The sequence below is a fragment of the Schistocerca piceifrons genome, chromosome 5 (assembly GCF_021461385.2).
Source record: "Schistocerca piceifrons isolate TAMUIC-IGC-003096 chromosome 5, iqSchPice1.1, whole genome shotgun sequence".
Classification (NCBI taxonomy): Eukaryota; Metazoa; Arthropoda; class Insecta; order Orthoptera; family Acrididae; genus Schistocerca; species Schistocerca piceifrons.
Window position 1 is genome coordinate 691,990,118 of NC_060142.1, and position 21,840 is coordinate 692,011,957.

The 21,840-nt window shown below is 44.9% G+C and overlaps 1 protein-coding gene across 1 annotated transcript in view; it reads right to left on the minus strand.

The window, feature by feature from the left end:
• The window catches only part of LOC124799205 (odorant receptor Or2-like), a 96,563-nt gene extending 76,712 nt beyond the window's left edge, over positions 1 to 19,851 (minus strand). Inside the window, exon 1 of the mRNA XM_047262740.1 lies at positions 19,549 to 19,851. Within this exon, the coding sequence (XP_047118696.1) occupies positions 19,549 to 19,851 (303 nt within the window). The remainder of the gene's footprint in view (positions 1 to 19,548) is intronic.
• Between the last annotated feature and the right edge of the window lie 1,989 nt (positions 19,852 to 21,840).

Below are 21,840 nucleotides of genomic sequence, written 5' to 3' on the forward strand. Positions count from 1 at the left end.
AGAACTGGTACGTCACAAGTTAGATTCGATATAACGGATAGCCACAGTGAAGAGTACGAACAGGATGATTTTTGGAATCGTAGTACCGTTGAGGGAAAGATGATTAAACAGAGACAATTTCAAATCTTTAACCCTGACAAAAGGAATGTTCATCCTGTAGTCTTTATTCGAAGTTTCAGAGGTCTATTTCCACGATCTTGGACAGAATGGCAAATTGGAATTGGTTTTGTATCTGGATATATACAAGGAACAGGAGCATTGTGGGCATCCGAACAAACATCTTCTTGTAAATTTTACAAAGAATTTGAGCAGGCTTTTCTAGCAAAATATTGGTCTGCTGGAGTACAAGAAAGACTTAGGCAGGAAGTATTATATCCTGAGCCTTTCTCATTTTCTAGAGGATCTATAAAGAGATATTTTGAGAAATACATTAATAAATCTTTGTATTGGGATGTACCGATTCCTTTGCCGGATATACTTAGAATACTCAAGTCCAGACTACCCACCAGTATAAGGAATCAGCTGTTATATATAAATGATAAGGATATAGACTCATTTATGACTACGCTTGATCGTATTGATATAACTGAGGAGGACAATAAAAGGGCAAGAGAAATGTCGTATCAAAGAAGAGCAATAGAAGCGAATCCGAGCTGCAACTCGACTGGGAATGGCAGTAATGGTAGCAGTAACAATAATCATAACCAACTACACTCTCCGAGGAGACTTAGTAATGGACAAAATGCAAACAATAATTATTACCATAATGGAAACTTTAGTAATGGTGCAGCGAGGGGCTATTTTAGGAACAGTAGGAATTTTAATCGATATAATCCAATGTATGGCAACACAGGACAGATCTACCAACACCAGCAGAACAACAACAATAATTACACGAATCAAGCAAGACAACATAGACAGGATTCACCACAACAACCGATAATCACTGAAGTAGCTGAAGAGACAAACACCAATCGGACCAACAATCAGTCAAACTAAACATGACCGCATCGTGCCCCGGAGGAGCGGTCAGGCGATCTGTTAGGGGCGAAACAGTAAAATTACAATTGTTAAGATATAATGATGGTGAGCTGTTGACTGAAGAGTTAACAAAGGATTTAATAACGTGTCATAATGACAGATCGAGTGTTCCGGTATCGGAAGTATTTGTTGAAATGGAGGAAGTTCCAACGAATGTGATATTGGACACCGCCGCTTCCGCCAATGTCATCTCAGGCGCTCTTTTTCGGAGAATTATTAGGAAGAAGAAGGTACCAATTTTGCCGGTACAGAACTGCAAAATCATCGGAGCTGTTGGAGCACGCTCTCCGAATGTCAAAATACAAACACAATTAGAGGTGAAAATGGGAAATGTAGCAATAAAATGCACGTTCCTTGTAGTGGAGAAGTTATTAGTGGACTGTATTCTTGGTATTGGGAGTATGCAGGAGTACGAGTGTCAGATTGATTTCTAGGAAGGAATAGTTAAATTTAGATTAAATGGAGAAGAGATAGCACTGGATTTAAATAGAAAGGAAACTGTGCATGAGAAATATTGTCGCGGTGCCATAATTCAATTAATTGACACTACAAACGGTCGTTGGAAGGAGCTTTCAAAGGATTTGATACAACAGGAAGACTTTAACCAAACAACAATTCTTTTGTACCTCGTGCTGCAAAGATTTCGTCCTTTAGCCGTGTACTGCAGTGTAGGTCGACCAGTTCCATCTGTAAACGATTCGGAGCACCATGAACTGATGCTGAAAGCGGTCGTGCAAAGTAACGAATGAAGGGAGACACACTCGTAACATCCACAAATCGTGTTACATATTGCTCATTAATTTTTATAATTATTGACAAGTATTCTTGTAATCTAGCACTTTCATGGATCAAACCAAGGGTAGGGAAATGTGCAGCGTTTTCAGACAATAGTCGTCTCTGCCAAAGAGCAAACTAACTTTCAAAAGCAGTTAGTTTTCCCAGTATGTCAGAAATTAAATTACCTTCACCTTGGAAACTGACGTTCATGTGAGGCGTAATGTTCACGAGAAATGCAAGCTCTGATATCCATCAAGGGTCTTCTAATTCCGGTTTAACCTTTCCCCTCTCATTTAAAAAATGTACTACGACCAAACGTAAATCAAAAAATCTTTTTGCGGATGATATAGTAGTACTTCCTGACTCAGTTAAGGAAATGGAGTTTATGTTACTAAAATTTGCCAAAATACTAAGAGAATTTAATCTAAAAATAAACAAGAAGAAAACAAAAACTATGGTAGCAGGGAAGACAAAATAAAATGGTAAAGTTAATATTAAACTAGAAGATGATGTTCTAGAGCAGGTTGAGAACATCTGTTATTTGGGGAGCACAATCACTGACGACAATAAATGTATCACAGATATAAAGAGAAGAATAGCCTTGGCAAAGCAAGCTTTCCAAAATAAAAGGAATTTACTATCAGACAATGATATAGGCCTAGAAAGTAGGAAAAAGTTTGCCAAGACTTTTGTCTGGAGCGTCTTAACATACGTATGTGAAGCGTGGACTCTGGGAAAGGCAGAGAAAAAGAGACTGGAAGCAATGTAAATGTGGATATGGAGAAGAATGACGAAATCAAGCCGGGTGGATAGAAAAAGTAGTGAGCAGGTGTTAAGAGAGGTGGATGGGAACAGAACGCTGTTAAATTATGTAGGAAGAAGAAAATCAAAAATGATAGGGCACATAATGAGACACAACCAATTCCTAAAGAATGTATTTGAAGGAAAACTTTTAGGGAAAAAGCCAAGAGGCAGGCCAAGAGCAACGTATTTTAATAACATCAAAGAAGATATGGGGATAAAATCGTATAAAGAATTGAAGCGGATGACGATGGGGAGAGCGACGTGGCTAAATCGACAAGGCGTAGCCTTTGGTTTATGATGATGAACCAGCGCACTTCGGTGTAGAAAGGTATGTCGCCGTACTCCTCTCCTAATTCTCCCAAGAACTCCCGAAAGTGGCGATGCGTAAGCATATGTGTTTTCAGATAGTTTACACTAGCACAACAATTTGCGTGACGTTTTCTACCGTCACTGATATTGCACAAAGCACCTCTCGATGTAGCATGCAGTGAATCCCACACAACGCCTCTTCTGTGAGCCCTAGCTTTTTGCGCATCAGTACTCTGAGTCCTCTCTGATGGCCTTGCATTGACGCTGCTCCGTCCTTGGTCACTGAGATTAAACTAATTCCAGTCCATACCGGCACCATCAATCGCTTGCTCGACAGCTAGGAGTAAGTCTACACCTGTCCTAGTTCCTTTAAAGGCACCACGTCCAAAACGTCCTCAGTTACATGCAGAGCATTATCGACACATCGTATGCACCGGGTGATCAAAAAGTCAGTATAATTTTGAAAACTGAATAAATCACGGAATAATGTAGATAGAGAGGTACAAATTGACACACATGCTTGGAATGACGTGGGGTTTTATTAGAACCAAAACAATACAAACGTTCAAAAAATGTCCGACAGATGGCGCTTCATCTGATCAGAATAGCAACAATTAGCATAACAAAGTAAGACAAAGCAAAGATGATGTTCTTTACAGGAAATGCTCAATGTGTCCACCATCATTCCTCAACAATAGCTGTAGTCGAGGAATAATGTTGTGAACAGCGCCGTAAAGCATGTCCGTAGTTATGGTGAGGCAATGGCGTCGGATGTTGTCTTTCAGCATCCCTAGAGATGTCTGTCGATCACGATACACTTGCGACTTCAGGTAACCCCAAAGCCAATAATCGCAAGGACTGAGGTCTAGGGACCTGGGAGGCCAAGCATGACGAAAGTGGCGGCTGATCACACGATCATCACCAAACGACGCGCGCAAGAGATCTTTCACACGTCTAGCAATATGAGGTGGTTCTAATAAAACCCCATGTCCTTCCAAACATGTGTGTCAATTTTTACCTCTCTATCTACATTATTCCGTGGTTTATTAAGTTTTCAAATTTATACTGACTTTTTGATCACCCGGTATACCACTACCTGAGGTGTGTCTGTAAGATCTTTTGCTTCATCCAACGGAACAGAGAAAGCAACGACGCCCTTATCCTTATTTATTAACTGCCTTTGCACATCGCCGCCAATAACACTTACACGTCGTGTCACTGATTGGAAAGGCCGGTATCTTCAAACCTGCTAACGTTCACGGGACAAAAAAAGTTCTGCAGCATCAATGAGACAGTCTTTTATAGACACCCTTACGGAAAACGGTTTCCCGGACCTTGCTATTCTTAATGCAATCTTGAAACTTGTTCGCGGTCCAGATGCATTGTGTTTGTCATTGTGGAGAATTGAAAACGAGAAATTGTACAGTAATATAGATACAAATGTAACACAGAAACGAAGAGTTCAAGAGCTATCAGTTATTATGACTTACATTAACCACCTGTTGATGTGCCTCATCCATTTTCTTATGCGCACTTAATTTGGCTTGCCCCTCATCACTGTTCAATACACTACATTCTTCTGTGTGAAATGAGTTGTAGAGGGTTGGGTTGTTGTGGGGGAGGAGACCAGACAGCGAAGTCATCGGTCTCATCGGATTAGGGAAGGACGGGGAAGTAACCATCCCGGCATTTGCCTGGAGCGATTTAGGGAAATCACGGAAAACCTAAATCAGAATGGCCGGACGCGGGAATGAACCGTCGTCCTTCCGCATGCGAGTCCAGTGTGCTACGCCACCTCGCTCGGTGAGTTGTAGAGTCTTCCAGTTGTCACCTTGCGCTGTCGCCTATTATTCGGCGGCACAGCAACCACTGTGAGTTTTCACCTGCTGCTGTAAAGAAGCATTGCAGTTCCCGGTCGTGTTTAACATAGATCTCCCGTTCTTTGCTTGTTTGCAATATTCGGCATTTCTCGGTACGTCTCACGTAAGGCTAGAGGCGCCAGAGAGAAGCAAAAATGCGTAAGCTTCGGTCCTCCTGATACTGCGCAAACATAGAAGCGCTCATTTGGTATACGTGCCTAGTCACAGACGTCTGCATTCCGCTTTGCCTGCTGGCTGAGATGTGCGCACCTGTGCCGCACTTCCGCACTATTGCACAGCGTGCAGCATTTGACCACTCCTGTATTAGGCAATCCGAACATGACCGAGGCCTACGAGAAAGACAGGCCGCGGCGCGTACGTCACGAAGATAGTCCTGCGCTCGCTCGCTCGCTTAAATCAGCAGACAAACTACGTTCCTATACCTGTTAACTCGTAACTAGGCGTGTCCGTACAAACGAAAACTGAATCTTCTACTGGCATCCGCTATTATGGAATCTTCCTGTTATTAGTCCTACAATGATGGGAAGTCCATGGGCCTACTTACGAGTATAATTTGTTACAGCTGTACTGGCGTACAATAAAATAAAATCATGCTAAAATGATTATCAGTTGCATAAGGCACCACTTCCAGCATCTAATGAGTACTGTTAAGCAGAAGAGACTAAATGCTATAAACGTACAAACGAAAACTGAATCTTCTACTGGAATCCGCTATTATGGAATCTTACTGTTATTAGTCCTACAATGATGGGAAGTCCATGGGCCTACTTATAATTTGTTACAGCTGTACTGGCGTACAATAAAATAAAAACATGATAAAATGATTATCAGTTGCATAAGGCACCACTTCCAGCATGTAATGAGTACTGTTAAGCAGAAGAGACTAAATGCTATAAACGTACAAACGAAAACTGAATCTTCTACTGGCATCCGCTATTATGGAATCTTCCTGTTATTAGTCCTACAATGATGGGAAGTCCAAGGGCCTACTTATAATTTGTTACAGCTGTACTGGCGTACAATAAAATAAAAATATGATAAAATGATTATCAGTTGCATAAGGCATCACTTCCAGCATGTAATGAGTACTGTTAAGCAGAAGAGACTAAATGCTATAAACAAGCCGTTATACGATTGATATCGAGTATTGATCTTAAATTAAATTTTGCTGTAGTACTGATAATAAGTAAGACTTCATAATAGCAGATTCCAGTGTAACATGCAATTCTCGTTAGTACTTACACGCCCAGCTGCGAGTTAACAGGTTTAGAAACGCATTTTGCCTTCTGAGCTGAGCGAGCGAGCGAGTTCAGGACTACTTCCGTGACGTACGCGCCGCGGCCGGTCTTTCTCGTGGGTCTCGACATGACTCAAGTCCAGACCCACACTTCCGTATGTCTTCAATCAAGTGTCTGCAACCTGTGCAGGGTGCGACGCTTAGATCCGGACAAATTTCAGTTTGAATTTGCCGCCCATATCGTAGTTCCGCCGGAGGTCGCGATTGGCGTCTTGAAAGCCATATAGGCATCTAGTAAACAGTTAGAACCTGAAAATGGCCGAGATGTTACGGACAAATGTGGAGTGCAACCGAAGAGCCGCGATTATCGAAAGTTTTCGCGCTGCGCGTTAGCCCGCTGAAATAGTTGGATTCTTCGGGTACCCGAGACCAACTGTTTACGATTTGTGGCCAAGTATAATGATTCGGAGAAGTCTGGGGAAGGTTCCGCTAACCCGGCGAGGAAACCTCACTCCAGGAAACTTGCGTCACGAACTGCGTCAGTCATCGAAAAGGCTCAGGCGCTGATTTCAGAGGATCAGGGGCAATCGCTGAGGAAACTGGCGTCAGTATTGAATGTCAGCGAGTGAACAATGCGTCGGATGGCAGAGGGGGATATCACACGAGCCATTTAGTCCAAAACTGGCTCTCGGATAACGTTGGCATGTTCTGGTCAAAGGAGTTCTGACCCCCGAATAGCCCGGATTTGAACACCCTCGAGTACTATGTTTGGAGCGGAGTCGGAAGAGTTACCAGTTAGACGGGACACCCTAATGTCGCATCTCTATCAAAGCAGCATTTGCGGATATGGACAGCGCTGTTTTGAACAGTGCGTGCGATCGCTTCAGGACAAGATTGGAGGCAGTCATCGCGGCTAAACGGCATTACATCGAGTAACGTTACTCTTGTAAGATACCACTATTCACATGTAAAAGGATTTTTAATTTCATTTGGATGTTGTTTTATTACAAGGGTAATCCCAAAAATAAGGTCTCCTATTTTTTTGTAAGTACATAGACCTGTTTATTTCTACAATGCTTTGCATCAGTTTACAGCTTGAACCTTTAGCTATTTTTTGAGATAATCACCATTTCTGTCGATGCATTTTTGTTGACGCTGTGGCAGTTTTTGTTTGCCCATGTCATACCAGCTCGCCACCATGCTGTTCAGAAAGTTGTGAACCTCTTTTCACCTCGTCGTCGGAGCTGAATCACTGGGACCACAATTAACGCTGACAGGTACTGTGACACTCAAACGGGCAACTCAGAACCGGAGAAGTGGAATATTGATCAAGGGCGTACACATTCTCCGTGACAACGCTCGCCCACACATCGCTCGGCAAACCGTTGCTCTTCTGCAACAGTTTCAGTGGAACATAATCACCCACCCACCCTATAGTCCTGACTTGGCGCCCAGTGACTATCACCTGTTCCCTAGGTTAAAAGAACATTTGGCCGGAAAGCGATTCAGCTCCGACGACGAGGTGACAGAAGAGGTTCATAACTTTCTGAACAGCATGGCGGCGAGCTGGTATGACATGGGCATACAAAAACTGCCAAAGCGTCCACAAAAATGCATCGAAAGAAATGGTGATTATGTCGAAATATAGCTAAATGTTCAAGCTGTAAACTGATGTAAACCATTGTAGAAATAAACAGGTCTGTGTACTTATAAAAAAAACAGGAGACGTTACTTTTGGGATTACCCTCCTAAAATTCTATAAAACAGTTTCATTTGTCCGGATTTAAGCGCCGAACCCTTTGTATTCCCGCACAGGAGAGACGTTTTACTTGAAAATCGCATGGCGTCTGTCGGCGGTTAAATACGATACTGCAGTGCGTATGTTATTACGATGCAGTGTTCCTTTGGGCATGCACGCTTGTCCGAAGAAACATTGTATTGTAATGTGGAACTGCGATATCGTCTTCTGAAAAATGTTTTGAGGGCGAGAAAAGTGTGTGCAACGTTTGTACCGCGCACTTTGACTTTTGAACAAAAATAACGATGAGTGGACGCCTGCCATGACATGACTGAAATACAAAATGTGGATGGTTTTTTTCCGTAAATAAATCTTCGTGGGTACGAGACTTTGAATTATGAGTATGAAATATCACAAAACGACAAAGTGCAGAATGTGAATCTGATGGCTTGCCAACACCGAAGAAGGGGACGATGTAGGGCGTGAGTTAAACAACATTCCAGAGAAGGGCTTTTCTGACAGTTTCACATGGGTATATGAACGTTCTGCGCGTTGTGCTCAAGTGGAGAAGGCGGATATGCAGCACACGCCATGCGTTAAAAGCACCATCTTAACTTTTCTGTATTTGTTATTACTTGAGCCTCTATTATTTCTGGCTTTGCAGTCATCATAGTCAGCTAAAAGAAGCTCTTCTTAGAGCAGTTGAGAAGCCAGTATGGGGAGATGACGCAACGCGGTGTAACGGTAACAATTGGTTTATTCGGCACAAGTACCGTGAGAAAGACAACCTACATTGTGATAGTTCTGCAGCATTGGACGTTGGGTTCGGAAGTAGCGTGGCAAAATGATAAACTTCTGTCATTAATATTGGGAAAACTAAATAGTGAATTTACTTGTATTTCATATAAAAGCATCTCACACTAGCGGGCTATCATTCCATTATTTCAAATGTGTTAATTGCCGGCAGAATAATAAACAATTGCTAAACGAAAAGGCAGACGAAACACTTCGGAGATGTTCGGTTCGCTCTTAAGTGGGACGACGGGCGAGGTGGTTGGGCTGTCAGACAAGAGTTCGCTCGGCAGTCTCGGAGGAGAGGCATGTTGTCTGCCGCAGTCGGTATCAGTTACGACTTAAATAGCAATCATTGGTTCCTGAATGTGAGAGCTCTATCGGTATTTAAGGAGGACAAACATATTGTCTGCCATGGTCGGTTTTGGTTAAGAGCTTAATTAGCAAACTCTGATTTTTGGACATGTAACTGAGAACTAGTTTGATGGTTTCAGAATGAGATTATCACTCTGCAACGGAGTGTGCGCTGATATGAAACTTCCTGACAGATTAAAACTGTCTGCCGGACCGAGACTCGAACTCGGGACTTTTGCCTACTTGCAGAAGTAAAGCCGTGAGGATGGGGCGTGAGTCGTGCTTGGGTAGCTCAGATGGTGGAGCACTTGCCCACGAAAGGCAAAGGTCGCGAGTTCGAGACTCGGTCCGGCACACAGTTTTAATCTGCCAGGAAGTTTCATATCAGCGCACACTCCGCTGCAGAGTGAAAATCTCATTCTGGAAACATCCCCCAGGCTGTGGATAAGCCGTGCCTCCGCAATATCCTTTCTTTCAGGAGTGCTAGTTCTGCTAGGTTCGCAGGAGAGCTTCTGTAAAGTTTGGAAGGTAGGAGACGAGGTACTGGCAGAAGTGAAGCTGTGAGGACGGGGCGTGAGTCGTGCTTGGGTAGCTCGGATGGTGGAGCACTTGCCCGCGAAAGACAAAGGTCCCGAGTTCGAGACTCGGTCCCGCACACAGTTTTAATCTGCCAGGAAGTTTCATAGTTTAGTCGTAATTATGCAATTCATTATTTTATTAGCTCTCTGTGAAAATGTGAAGACTGAAAATTACGTATTAGTGATTAATAAAGTGCACTGCAACTGTGGTGTTTCTCGTACTCCGCTAATAAAAAACGAGTGGCACCCCGTTTAAACAAACCAATTCAAAATTTGATTATTTATATAATACCAGTTCCTCGCTAACAGTTACAGCCTCAAGATAACTGATTCACGACCTACGTGCTGTTTTCTGTGCAGGGGGCAACAACTATAGAAGACTTAGAACTTAAGCATTCCACTCAGGGCGATGGAAGCAGCTAGGCATCTCGCGTGTACTGCAGTCTTAACTACAAATGAGATAAGTAACACGTCATCTGTGTTAACACAGAGGAGGTACGACGGAAGGAACTTTTCGAGGATACACACTCTAGTATAATATAAATATTTACAGGGTGGTCCATTGATCGTGACCGGGCCAAATACCTCACGAAATAACCGTCAAACGAAAAAAAAACTACAAAGTACGAAACTTGTCTAACTTGAAGGGGGAAACCAGATGGCGCTATGGTTGGCCCGTTAGATGGCGCTGCCATGGGTCAAACGGATATCAACTGCGTTTTTTAAAATAGGAACCCCCATTTTTTATTACATATTCGTGTAGTACGTAAAGAAATATGAATGTTTTAGTTGGCCCACTTTTTTCGCTTTGTGATAGATGGCGCTGTAATAGTCACAAACATGTGGCTCACAATTTTAGACGAACAGTTGGTAACAGGTAGGTTTTCTAAATTTAAATACAGAACGTAGGTACGTTTGAACTCTCCACCCCGGCCAGGCTCTACAATGTAGTGCTGTCCACCGGCTACTACCCCGACCTGTGGAAAACCTCCCGTATCCTGATGTTCCATAAACCCGGTAAACCGCCGCCCGCTCCGCCAGCACCGCCTCCTTCCCATTACCCAGTGTGGCTTTCGGCCGTCCTTCTCTTCCGATGACCTTCTCCTTCACCTCACTCATCTCCTCTCCGAACAGCTTAATTCCCGTCGCTCCACTATCTTCCTCTCCCTTGACCTTGAACGAACCTATGACCGCGTGTGGCATTCCGGTCTCCTCTTCAAGCTCCAAACCTACGCCATTCCTATTAACTACGTCCGTCTGATCGGCTCCTTTCTTTCCCAACGTCCTTCCTACATCACCATCCACAACACGGATTCCCACATCTTTTTCCCCTCCGCCGGCATGCCCCAAAGTTCTGTCCTCTCTCCTCTTCTGTACCTTTTGTATACGGCGGACATGCCGCCGTCGTCACTCCCCGTCCACCTTCTCCAGTACGCCGTTGACACCACCTTCCTTGCCCTCGCCCCCACCCTGCAGCACTCCCAACACCTTCTCCAATCCCATCTTGACCGGTTCACCGCTTGGTGCAACCAGTGGTTGCTTAACGTCAATCCTTTCAAAACCCAGGCGATCATTGTAGGCAAAACCACCCCTTCCTTCCACCTCCTCGATTTCTACGTCACCATCTATGACCGTCCTATCGCCCTCACCCCCACCCTAAAGTATCTTGATGTCACCCTCGACGGTCGCCTCTCCTGGACCCCCCACCTCCGGACGATCCAAGCCAAGGCAAGCTCCTTTCCGGCCGACCTTGGGGTCTGAACCCCTCCACCATCCTCCATACCTATAAATCCCTCATTCGCCCTATCCTTTGCTACGTCCACCCTGCCTGGATCTCCGCCCCCCCTACAGTTTTACAAATCCCTTCAGATCCTTGAACGCCATGCTCTTCGCCCCGCCTATCACATCCGTCTCCCCTTCCCCACGTGGATCCTGTATGACCCTATTCCGTTCTCCCACCTCCTCCTTTTCCTCGAGTGGATACAGATCCTCTACACCTCCCATAAACTCGATCCTCCTCACCCGCTGGTCTCTCCCATCCTCTCCCACCAGTGTCCGCTGCCGCGCCTGTATTTCCACGTCCCACCTGCTCTCCATCTCTCCACTATCCACACCCTCTCCCAAGGTGGCTTCCGGCAACTCGCCCTCCCTGATGATGCCCTCCTCCCCTCCATCTACCCCCCCTACCAACTTTGATACTCCCTCCCTCTTCCTGTGTTTGTTCCTATGGGCACCCTCTCTCCCTTCTCTCCCGCTTCCCTCCCTCCTCCCTTTCTCCCCACTCCTCCCCCGGGTCTGCAGCTCGTGGTCGTGCGGTAGCGTTCTCGCTTCCCGCGTCCGGGTTCCCAGGTTCGATTCCCGGCGGGGTCAGGGATTTTCTCTGCCTCGTGATGACTGGGTGTAGTGTGATGTCCTTAGGTTAGTTAGGTTTAAGTAGTTCTAAGTTCTAGGGGACTGATAACCATAGATGTTAAGTCCCATAGTGCTCAGAGCCATTTGAACCATTTTTTCCTCCCCCGGGCTTCCCCAACCCCCATACCTCCATTCCTCCTACCATCTCCTCTGACATTGGCATCTTTTCTCTCCCCTCTCCCTCCCCCCCCTTCTTCCCCTCTTGGCAGGTCCCCAGACTCGCACACGTTAAGTGGACATTCGCGCGCCAGAGATCATCGCCATCAGTTTCTCGTGTGTGTGCCATCGTGTCTGTGTTTGGTGTTCGCCGTCACGCTCCAACATTCACCTGTGCCGTCGACGTCGTCAGTGTCTGTGCGCCGTGCCGTCAGTTTCTCGTGTGTTTCTCGCCGAGTGTGAACAGCTTCGTGTTTTTTTTGTATTCTATGTCTACTGTTTATTACCCGCCAATTTGTTTAGTCTCTTATGTGTCTTCTTTATGTTTTCTCATTGTCAACTCTGAGGCTGAAGACCAGCGTAGGATGCTGCTGCCAGCCTACCGGATGCACAGGTGTTAAAACAACAATAAAGGAAAAAAAGTACGTTTGAACATTTTATTTCGGTTGTTCCAATGTGATACATGTACCTTACCATTTCTGCCACATTAATGCAATAAATGCTCAAAACGATGTCCGTCAACCTCAACGTATTTGGCAATACGTGTAACGACATTCCTCTCAACAGCGAGTAGTTCGCCTTCCGTAATGTTCGCACATGCATTGACACTGCGCTGACGCATGTTGTCAGGCGTTGTCGGTGGATCACGATACCAAATATCCTTCAACTTTCCCCACAGAAAGAAATCCGGGGACGTCAGATCCGGTGAACGTGCGGGCCGTGGTATGTTGCTTCGACGACCAATCCACCTGTCATGAAGTATGCTATTCAATACCGCTTCAACAGCGCGCACGGTATGTGCCGGACATCCATCACGTTGGAAGTACATCGCCGTTCTGTCATGCAGTGAAACATCTTGTAGTAACATCGGTAGAACATTACGTAGGAAACCAGCATACATTGCACCATTTAGATTGCCATTGATAAAATGGGGGCCTATTATCCTTCCTCCCATAATGCCGCACCATACATTAACCCGCCAAGGTCGATGATGTTCCACTTATCGCAGCCATCGTGGATTTTCCGTTGCCCAATAGTTCATATTATGCCGGTTTACGTTACCGCTGTTGGTGAATGACGCTTCGTCACTAAATAGAACGCGTGCAGAAAATCTGTCATCGTCCCGTAATTTCTCTTGTGCCCAGTGCCAGGACTGTACACAACGTTCAAAATCGTCGCCATGCAATTCCTGGTGCACAGAAATATGGCACGGGTGCAATCGATGTTGATGTAGCATTCTCAACACCGACGTTTTTGATATTCCCGATTCTCGGCAGTTTGTCTGCTACTGATGTGCGCATTAGCTGCGACAGCAGCTACAACACCTACTTGGGCATCATCATTCGTTGCAGGTCGTCGTTGACGTTTCGCATGTGGCTGAACACTTCCTGTTTCCTTAAATATCCGGCGAAAGGTCCGGACACTTGGATGATGTCGTCCAGGATACCAAGCAGCATACATAGCACACGCCGTTGGGCATTTTGATTACAATAGCCATACATCAACACGATATCGAACTTTTCCGCAATTGGTAAACGGTCCATTTTAACACGGGTAATGTATCACCAAGCAAATACCGTCCGCACTGGCGGAATGTTACGTGATACCACGTACTTATACGTTTGTGACTATTACAGGGCCATCCTTCATAAAGCGAAAAAAGTTGTCCAACTAAAACATTCATATTTCTTTACGTACTACACGAATATGTAATAAAAAATGGGGGTTCCTATTTTAAAAAAACGCAGTTGATATCCGTTTCACCTATGAGAGCACCATCTAGCGGGCCATCTGGTTTCCCCCTTCAAGCTAGACGAGTTCCGTTTTTTGTAGTTTTTTCGTTTGACGCTTATTTCGTGAGATATTTGGCCCGGTCAGATCAATGGACATATATATATGTCGTATGTAATGTGGTAAGACGATAGTAATTATACTACATCTTGAACTCACGATAATTTTTTTACCGATTTTGGTGCAGGTTGGAGAGAGAGAGAGCAGATTTTGTGAACTGCGTTGCATCAGTTCTCGATTGTGTCCAGGAGGAATAGTGTTTGATTACGCGAAGGTGTTTGAACCTGACATTTAAGCCGGATTGCCTTTACACAATCTGATTTTCGATACAAATGCCTAAGGGACCTAACTAAATATTGAAAGTGAAATGAAGGAAAGTGGGTTATGGTAATGGTTATCAAATCTGAGACTGAATATATTAGTAGCCTCCCGAAAACAACCAATATACAACTATAAAGAGCTGCCCTGTAACATAGTTTGCATACTACGGAAAAACACTGAGGTTACTCAAAGAAAAAAAAAAAAAAAAAGGGATTTCATTATAACACATCAGTATATTCTGAAATAATCCGTACCACTAAGCATGAACAAATAACCATGGAATATAAAACTTACATTTTGCACTTCTACATCTACATCTACATTTATACTCCGCAAGCCACCCAACGGTGTGTGGCGGAGAGCACTTTACGTGCCACTGTCATTACCTTCCTTTCCTGTTCCAGTCGCGTATGGTTCGCGGTAAGAACGACTGCCGGAAAGCCTCCGTGCGCGCTCGAATCTCTCTAATTTTACATTCGTGATCTCCTCGGGAGGTATAAGTAGCAGGAAGCAATATATTCGATACCTCATTCAGAATCGCACCCTCTCGAAACCTGGACAACAAGCTACACCGCGATGCAGAGCGCCTCTCTTGCAGATTCTGCCACTTGAGTTTGCTAAACATCTCCGTAACGCTATCACGCTTACCAAATGACCCTGTGACGAAACGCGCCGCTCTTTTTTGGATCTTCACTATCTCCTCCGTCAACCCGATCTGGTACGGATCCCACACTGATGAGCAATACTCACGTATAGGTCGAACGAGTGTTTTGTAAGGCACCTCCTTTATTGATGGACTACATTTTCTAAGGACTCTCCCAATGAATCTCAACCTGGTACCCGCCTTACCAACAATTAATTTTATATGATCATTCCATTTCAAATCGTTCCGTATGCATACTCCCAGATATTTTACAGAAGTAACTGCTACCAGTGATTGTTCCGCTATCATATAATCATATAATAAAGGATCCTTCTTTCTATGTATTCACAATACATTACAATTTGTCTATGTTAAGGGTCAGTTGCCACTCCATGCACCAAGTGCCTATCCACTGCAGATCTTCCTGCATTTCGCTACAATTTTCTAATGCTGCAACTTCTCTGTATACCACAACACCATCCGCGAAAAGCCGTATGGAACTTCCGACTCTATCTACTAGGTCATTTATATATATCGTGAAAAGCAATGGTCCCATAACACTCCCCTGTGGCACGCCAGAGGTTACTTTAACGTCTGTAGACGTCTCTCCATTGAGAACAACATGCTGTCTTCTGTTTGCTAAAAACTCTTCAATCCAGCCACACAGCTGGTCTGATATTCCGTAGGCTCTTACTTTGTTTATCAGGCGACAGTGCGGAACTGTATCGAACGCCTTCCGGAAGTCAAGAAAAATGGCGTCCACCTGGGAGCCTGTATCTAATATTTTCTGGGTCTCATGAACAAATAAAGCGAGTTGGGTCTCACACGGTCGCTGTTTCCGGAATCCATGTTGATTCCTACATAGTAGATTCTGGGTTTCCAAAAACGACATGATACTCGAGCAAAAAACATGTTCTAAAATTCTACAACAGATCGACGTCAGAGATATAGGTCTATAGTTTTGCGCATCTGCTCGACGACCCTTCTTGAAAACTGGGACTACCTGTGCTCTTTTCCAATAATTTGGAACCCTCCGTTCCTCCAGAGACTTGCGGTACGCGGCTGTTAGAAGGGGGGCAAGTTCTTTCGCGTACTCTGTGTAGAATCGAATTGGTATCCCATCAGGTTCAGTGGACTTTCCTCTGTTGAGTGATTCAAGTTGCTTTTCTATTCCTTGGACACTTATTTCGATGTCAGCCATTTTTACGTTTGTGCGAGGATTTAGAGAAGGAACTGCAGTGCGGTCTTCCTCTGTGAAACAGTTTTGGAAAAAGGTGTTTAGTATTTCAGCTTTACGCGCGTCATCCTCTGTTTCAATGCTATCATCATCCCGTAGTGTCTGGATATGCTGTTTCGAGCCACTTACTGATTTAACGTAAGACCAGAACTTCCTAGGATTTTCTGTCAAGTCGGTACATAGAATTTTACTTTCGAATTCACTGAACGCTTCACGCATTGCCCTCCTTACGATAACTTTGACGTAGTATATCTTCTGTTTGTCTGACAGGTTTTGACTGCGTTTAAACTTGGAGTGAAGCTCTCTTTGCTTTCGCAGTAGTTTCCTAACCTTGTTGTTGAACCACGGTGGGTTTTCCCGTCCCTCACTGTTTTACTCGGCACGTAAAACGCATTTTACGATTGCCTTGAACTTTTTCCATAAACACTCAACATTGTCAGTGTCGGACCGGAAATTTTCGTTTTGATCTGTTAGGTAGTCTGAAATCTGCCTTCTATTACTCTTGCTAAACAGATAAACCTTCCTTTTTTTATATTCCTATTAACTTCCATATTCAGGGATGCTGCAACGGCCTTATGATCACTGATTCCCTGTTCTGCACTTACAGAGTCGAAAAGTTCGGGTCTGTTTGTTATCAGTAGGTCCAAGATGTTATCTCCATGAGTCGGTTCTCTGTCTAATTGCTCAAGGTAATTTTCGGAAAGTGCACTCAGTATAATGTCACTCAATGCTCTGTGCCTACCACCCGTCCTAAACATCTTAGTGTCCCAGTCTAAATCTGGTAAATTGAAATCTCCACCTAAGACTATAACAGGCTGAGAAAATTTATGGGAAATGTATTCCAGACTTTCTCTCAGTTGTTCTACCACTAATGCTGCTGAGTCGGGAGGTCGGTAAAAGGAGCCAATTATTAACCAAGCTCGGTTGTTGAGCGTAACCTCCACCCATAATAATTCACAGGAACTATCCACTTCTACTTCACTACAGGATAAACTACTACTAACAGCGACGAACACTCCACCACCGGTTGCATGCAATCTATCCTTTCTAAACACCGTCTGTGCCTTTGTAAAAATTTCGGCAGAAGTTATCTCTGGCTTCAACCAGCTTTCCGTTCCTATAACGATTTCAGCTTCGGTGCTTTCTATCAGCGCTTGAAGTTCCGGTTCTTTACCAATGCAGCTTCGACACATTCCGTGCTACGACAATGTCCTTTCTTGTATGTCCAGTATTTTCTCAAAATTAATCCACCTTGGGTGCGGGTGAATATTTCATGGTGTCGCACTGTTTATCGAAGCGTTCGTTCGAAAATTTACATTACTAGTACAAAAATGGTTCAAATGGCTCTGAGCACTATGGGACTTAACATCTATGGTCGTCAGTCCTCTAGAACTTAGAACTACTTAAACCTAACTAACCTAAGGACATCACACACATCCATGCCCGAGCCAGGACTCGAACCTGCGACCATAGCGGTCGCGCGGTTCCAGACTGTAGCGCCTAGAACCGCTCGGCCACCCCGGCCGGATTTCTGGTACACAAACATTTTATAAAACTTGTAGTGATGGTACACAAACATTTTATAAAACTTGTAGGGATGCTACACTGCACTTCTTAACACGTCAGCATCGAAACAGTAAAGGTAACCAAGTCTTTAGAACTATTCATAACAAAAGACAAAATTTTTATGATTCATATGTTTCGTATTTTATTAGGATCGAGCGCTGCGGCAATTATTTGTATATCTGCGCTTGGCAGGTCATAGTGTTTATTTGAAGCAGTTACTGCTGGACTCGCGTATTTATGTAGACGCACATTACAAATTTTTTCTTTTCTTAACATTTGCGCTGTGATGCGTAATAGTTTACCAACTACGGCTCGATGGCTGGCCTTCTCTTTTATGACAAATACACTACTGGCCATTAAAATCGCTACACCAAGAAGAAATGCAGATGATAAACAGGTATTCATTGGACAAATATATTATACTATAACTGACATTTGATTACATTTTCACCCAATTTGGGTGCATACATCCTCAGAAATCAGTACCCAGAACAACCACCTCTGGCTGTAATAACGGCCTTGATACGCCTGGGCATTGAGTCGGACAGAGGTTGAATGGCGTGTACAGGTATAGCTGCCCGTGCAGCTTCAACACGATACCACAGTTCATCAAGAGTAGTGACTGGCGTATTGTGACGAGACAGTTGCTCGGCCACCATTCACCAGACGTTTTCAATTGGTGAGAGATCTGGGGAATGTGCTGGCCAGGGCAGCAGTCGAACATTTTCTGTATACAGGAAGGCCCGTACAGGACCTGCAACATGCGGTCGTGCATTATGCTGCTGAAATGTAGGGTTTCTCAGGGATCGAATGAAGGGTAGAGCCACGGGTCGTAACACATCTGAAATGTAACGTCCACTGTTCAAAGTGCCGTCAGTGCGAACAAGAGGTGACCGAGACGTGTAACCAATGGCACCCCATATCATCACGCAGGGTGATACGCCAGTATGGCGATGACGAATACACGCTTCCAATGTTCGTTCACCGCGATGTCGCCAAACACGGATGCGACCATCATGATGCTGTAAACAGAACCTGGATTCATCCGAAAAAATGACGTTTTGCCATTCGTGCACCCAGGTTCGTCGTTGAGTACACCATCGCAGGCGCTCCTGTCTGTGATGCAGCGTCAAGGATAACCGCAGCCACGCTCTCCGAGCTGATAGTCCATGCTGTTGCAAACGTCGTCGAACTGTTCGTGCAGATGGTTGTTGTCTTACAAACGTCCCCATGTTACAGCCATGTGGATAAGATGCCTGTCATCTCGACTGCTAGTGATACGAGGCCATTGGGATTCCGATCGGCGTTCCGTATTACCCTCCTGAACCCACCGATTCCATATTCTGCTAACAGTCATTGGATCTCGGCCAACGCGAGCAGCAATGTCGCGATGCGATAAACCGCAATCGCGATAGGCTACTATCCGACCTTTATCAAAGACGGAAACGCGATGGTACGCATTTCTTCTCCTTACACTAGCCATCACAACAATGTTTAGCCAGGCGACGCCGGTCAACTGCTGTTTGTGTATGAGAAATCGGTTGAAAACTTTCCTCATGCCAGCACGTTTTAGGTGTCGCGACCGGCGCCAACCTTGTGTGGATGCTCTGAAAAGCTAATCATTTGCATATCAGAGCATCTTCTTCTTGTCGGTTAAATTTCGCGTCTGTAGCACGTCATCTTTGTGGTGTAGCAATTTTAATGGCCAGTAGTAATGTTATATACAGAGCATCCGAAACCCAATAATATTACAACACACAATTCCCTCTCACTTTATCTCTCTTTCACTTGGTGTAAGCCTCGAAACTTTGCGGAGTACCGGACGTAGGTACACTGCGTGCGACGACGAATCGCTCAGCGTGGTGAGCATTGGGACTTAATCCGGAATAAACAAAGCAAGGGAGTAGCGTACTTGCATGCACCTGTCGAGGTCTGCGACGAGGCAGTCGACGGAGCGGCGCATCCTGAGGAAGGCGACGAGCTTGAAGACGGCCAGGGAGTAGGTGAAGGTGACGCAGGCGTTGGTGGTGACGCTGAGCAGGTCTCCCCAGAAGTGCAGCATGGCGGACAGCTGGCTGGCCACGAAGGCGAGCAGCGACGCGGCGACGGCGGCCGAGTAGCCGGCGTACAGGCGTCGGGCCCAGGGGCGGCCGCGCGGCGACCACGCCCCCACGGCGCGCAGCAGCGTCCGCGGCAGCCGAGCGTCCGTCCGCATGGCCGGCGCCGTCCCTGCACAACACGTTTGTCCCCGCGTCACGGGCCCTATTCTGTATCGTTCATACCGATCGGAGCAGTAGGTTAGTCTCGTAGTGACGTCATTTTCGGATCTTTATCGAAATATCCTATTCAGTAAGCTTCTGAGACCTGTTACTGAACGGTCCTCCCACCGATTTTACGACAATTGCACCGAGAGGTTTTGGATTTCGGTGTGGCCCTGTCGATCGCTGAGCTGTGGTTTATGTACACCTATAATTTGTTATTTTAAACATATTTAGTGGTTTTAGCTGTGGATTTAGTGATCGTGTTACTAAAGAATCACCAGAGGATGCATCCGGTTGGAAAGTGAGTTCATAATAGAGTGTTTTCCTTTGTTAGAAATACAGTTAGATTAGGTTGTTACTGTGAATGATTACATCCAAAAATATTCTCTCAAATACGTGTTATTTTTTATGTAAATAAGAGTTTCAAGATCATTAAATATCAAGAGATCGGCTCTGCTCACGTGTATTACATGAGTGTGAACTGATGTTACTAGTGACTTTGTGTACTTTATCCCACAAATGGTTTAGTTAGCAATTATTGAAACGTGTTTACAACTTTCAAGTACCCCGTGTCAGGCTCTGGCGCGGTGTGCCGAGCCGCACGCGAGAACTGCGTGTGGGTCTGTGCTCAGCCCGTCTCGGGTTTGCTCGTTACTTTGAAAGGTGATTACGGTTAATGAAGTAAAAGATCCACGCAGTGGACACCAAATGAAAAAGCTACTCCTTATGTTTCTGATCTAGACTGCCATAAAAATGCGAAGCAACTGTTAATCAGAACTCAGGGAGAAGTTGTAGTCTAATGCACAATCGATTTATTGATCTTAAACAAGGCAAGACAACAAAATTATTAAAGAATCATCATACAAAAAATATTTATTTAACAAAAGCCTTACTAAAATGGGATCTATGGTGGACAAAATGATCTGCTGGGGATCGACACACGACACTAACCAGAACACTACTCGCTCTATCTCACTTCATACACGTGAATCCAAGTTATGCCATCAAACTACGCCACCACCAAGCATCTTTATTCTACCATACAAAAAAAGGAAAAATATGGTTCGAAAGAAAAGGGTGCTGAGAAATAGATATTATAGCCTTACGTCGCAGCAGTGAATACTTTATCATCCTACTGGTCAAGGCGCCACGCTACGATGCGTTTGGCGACTGAAGTCATGGACGGCGGCAATCTGTTATTAATGGCGCGATCCCGAAAAATGCAAGTACGCGGACTCGCGTTCGGTTAATTCAGAATGCAGGTACTTCCCTAAGAGCCTCTGAAACCCCGACGGATTCCAGTGTGCAGGTGGACCCGTTTGCTGGTCTGCCAAACCAATCTGACTCTCTGCCATGACTGTGCATGTCGGAATACGTCAAATGTTTAGACAGCCAACTCAAGACAAATAAGTACACCCACGTGTCACTCGTTGTGACCGTGATGATTTAAGCAGTACCTCTGATGGTTCAGAAGGTGACTGGCACAGGCTCTAAGTCGCGCCCTAGCAAGAGACACAAGTCTCACCATTTATGTAGAGACCTGCAGTTCTTTACTAGCGAAGCGCCAGTACAAGAGACTTGTACAAGAGTGCTGATGTCCCTTACTCTGTGTTGCCTCCTCAGCTCGGTTCCAAAAGCACATTTCTCTTTTTTGACCTCCACCAATTTCGCACAAGCCAATCAATCACAAGCTGGACCCTGGTATTCTAAGCTCGGTGAATGGTCTTTGCACTGCAAACCGATTTGACCAATCAGGGTCTTCAAGTTAATTCGCAGAAAACGGAAAAAAATTCAGCTTCACAGCCTCTTTCCCATACGTTTGCCATGTCTTTTGCTAACACAATACAGCGTGGAAGCACAGCCCTCCATAAACAGCTTGTTATCTCCCCTATTGCGTCCATTTCAAAGTTTGCAAAGAATGGCCATAAACTCGCATTGACAAA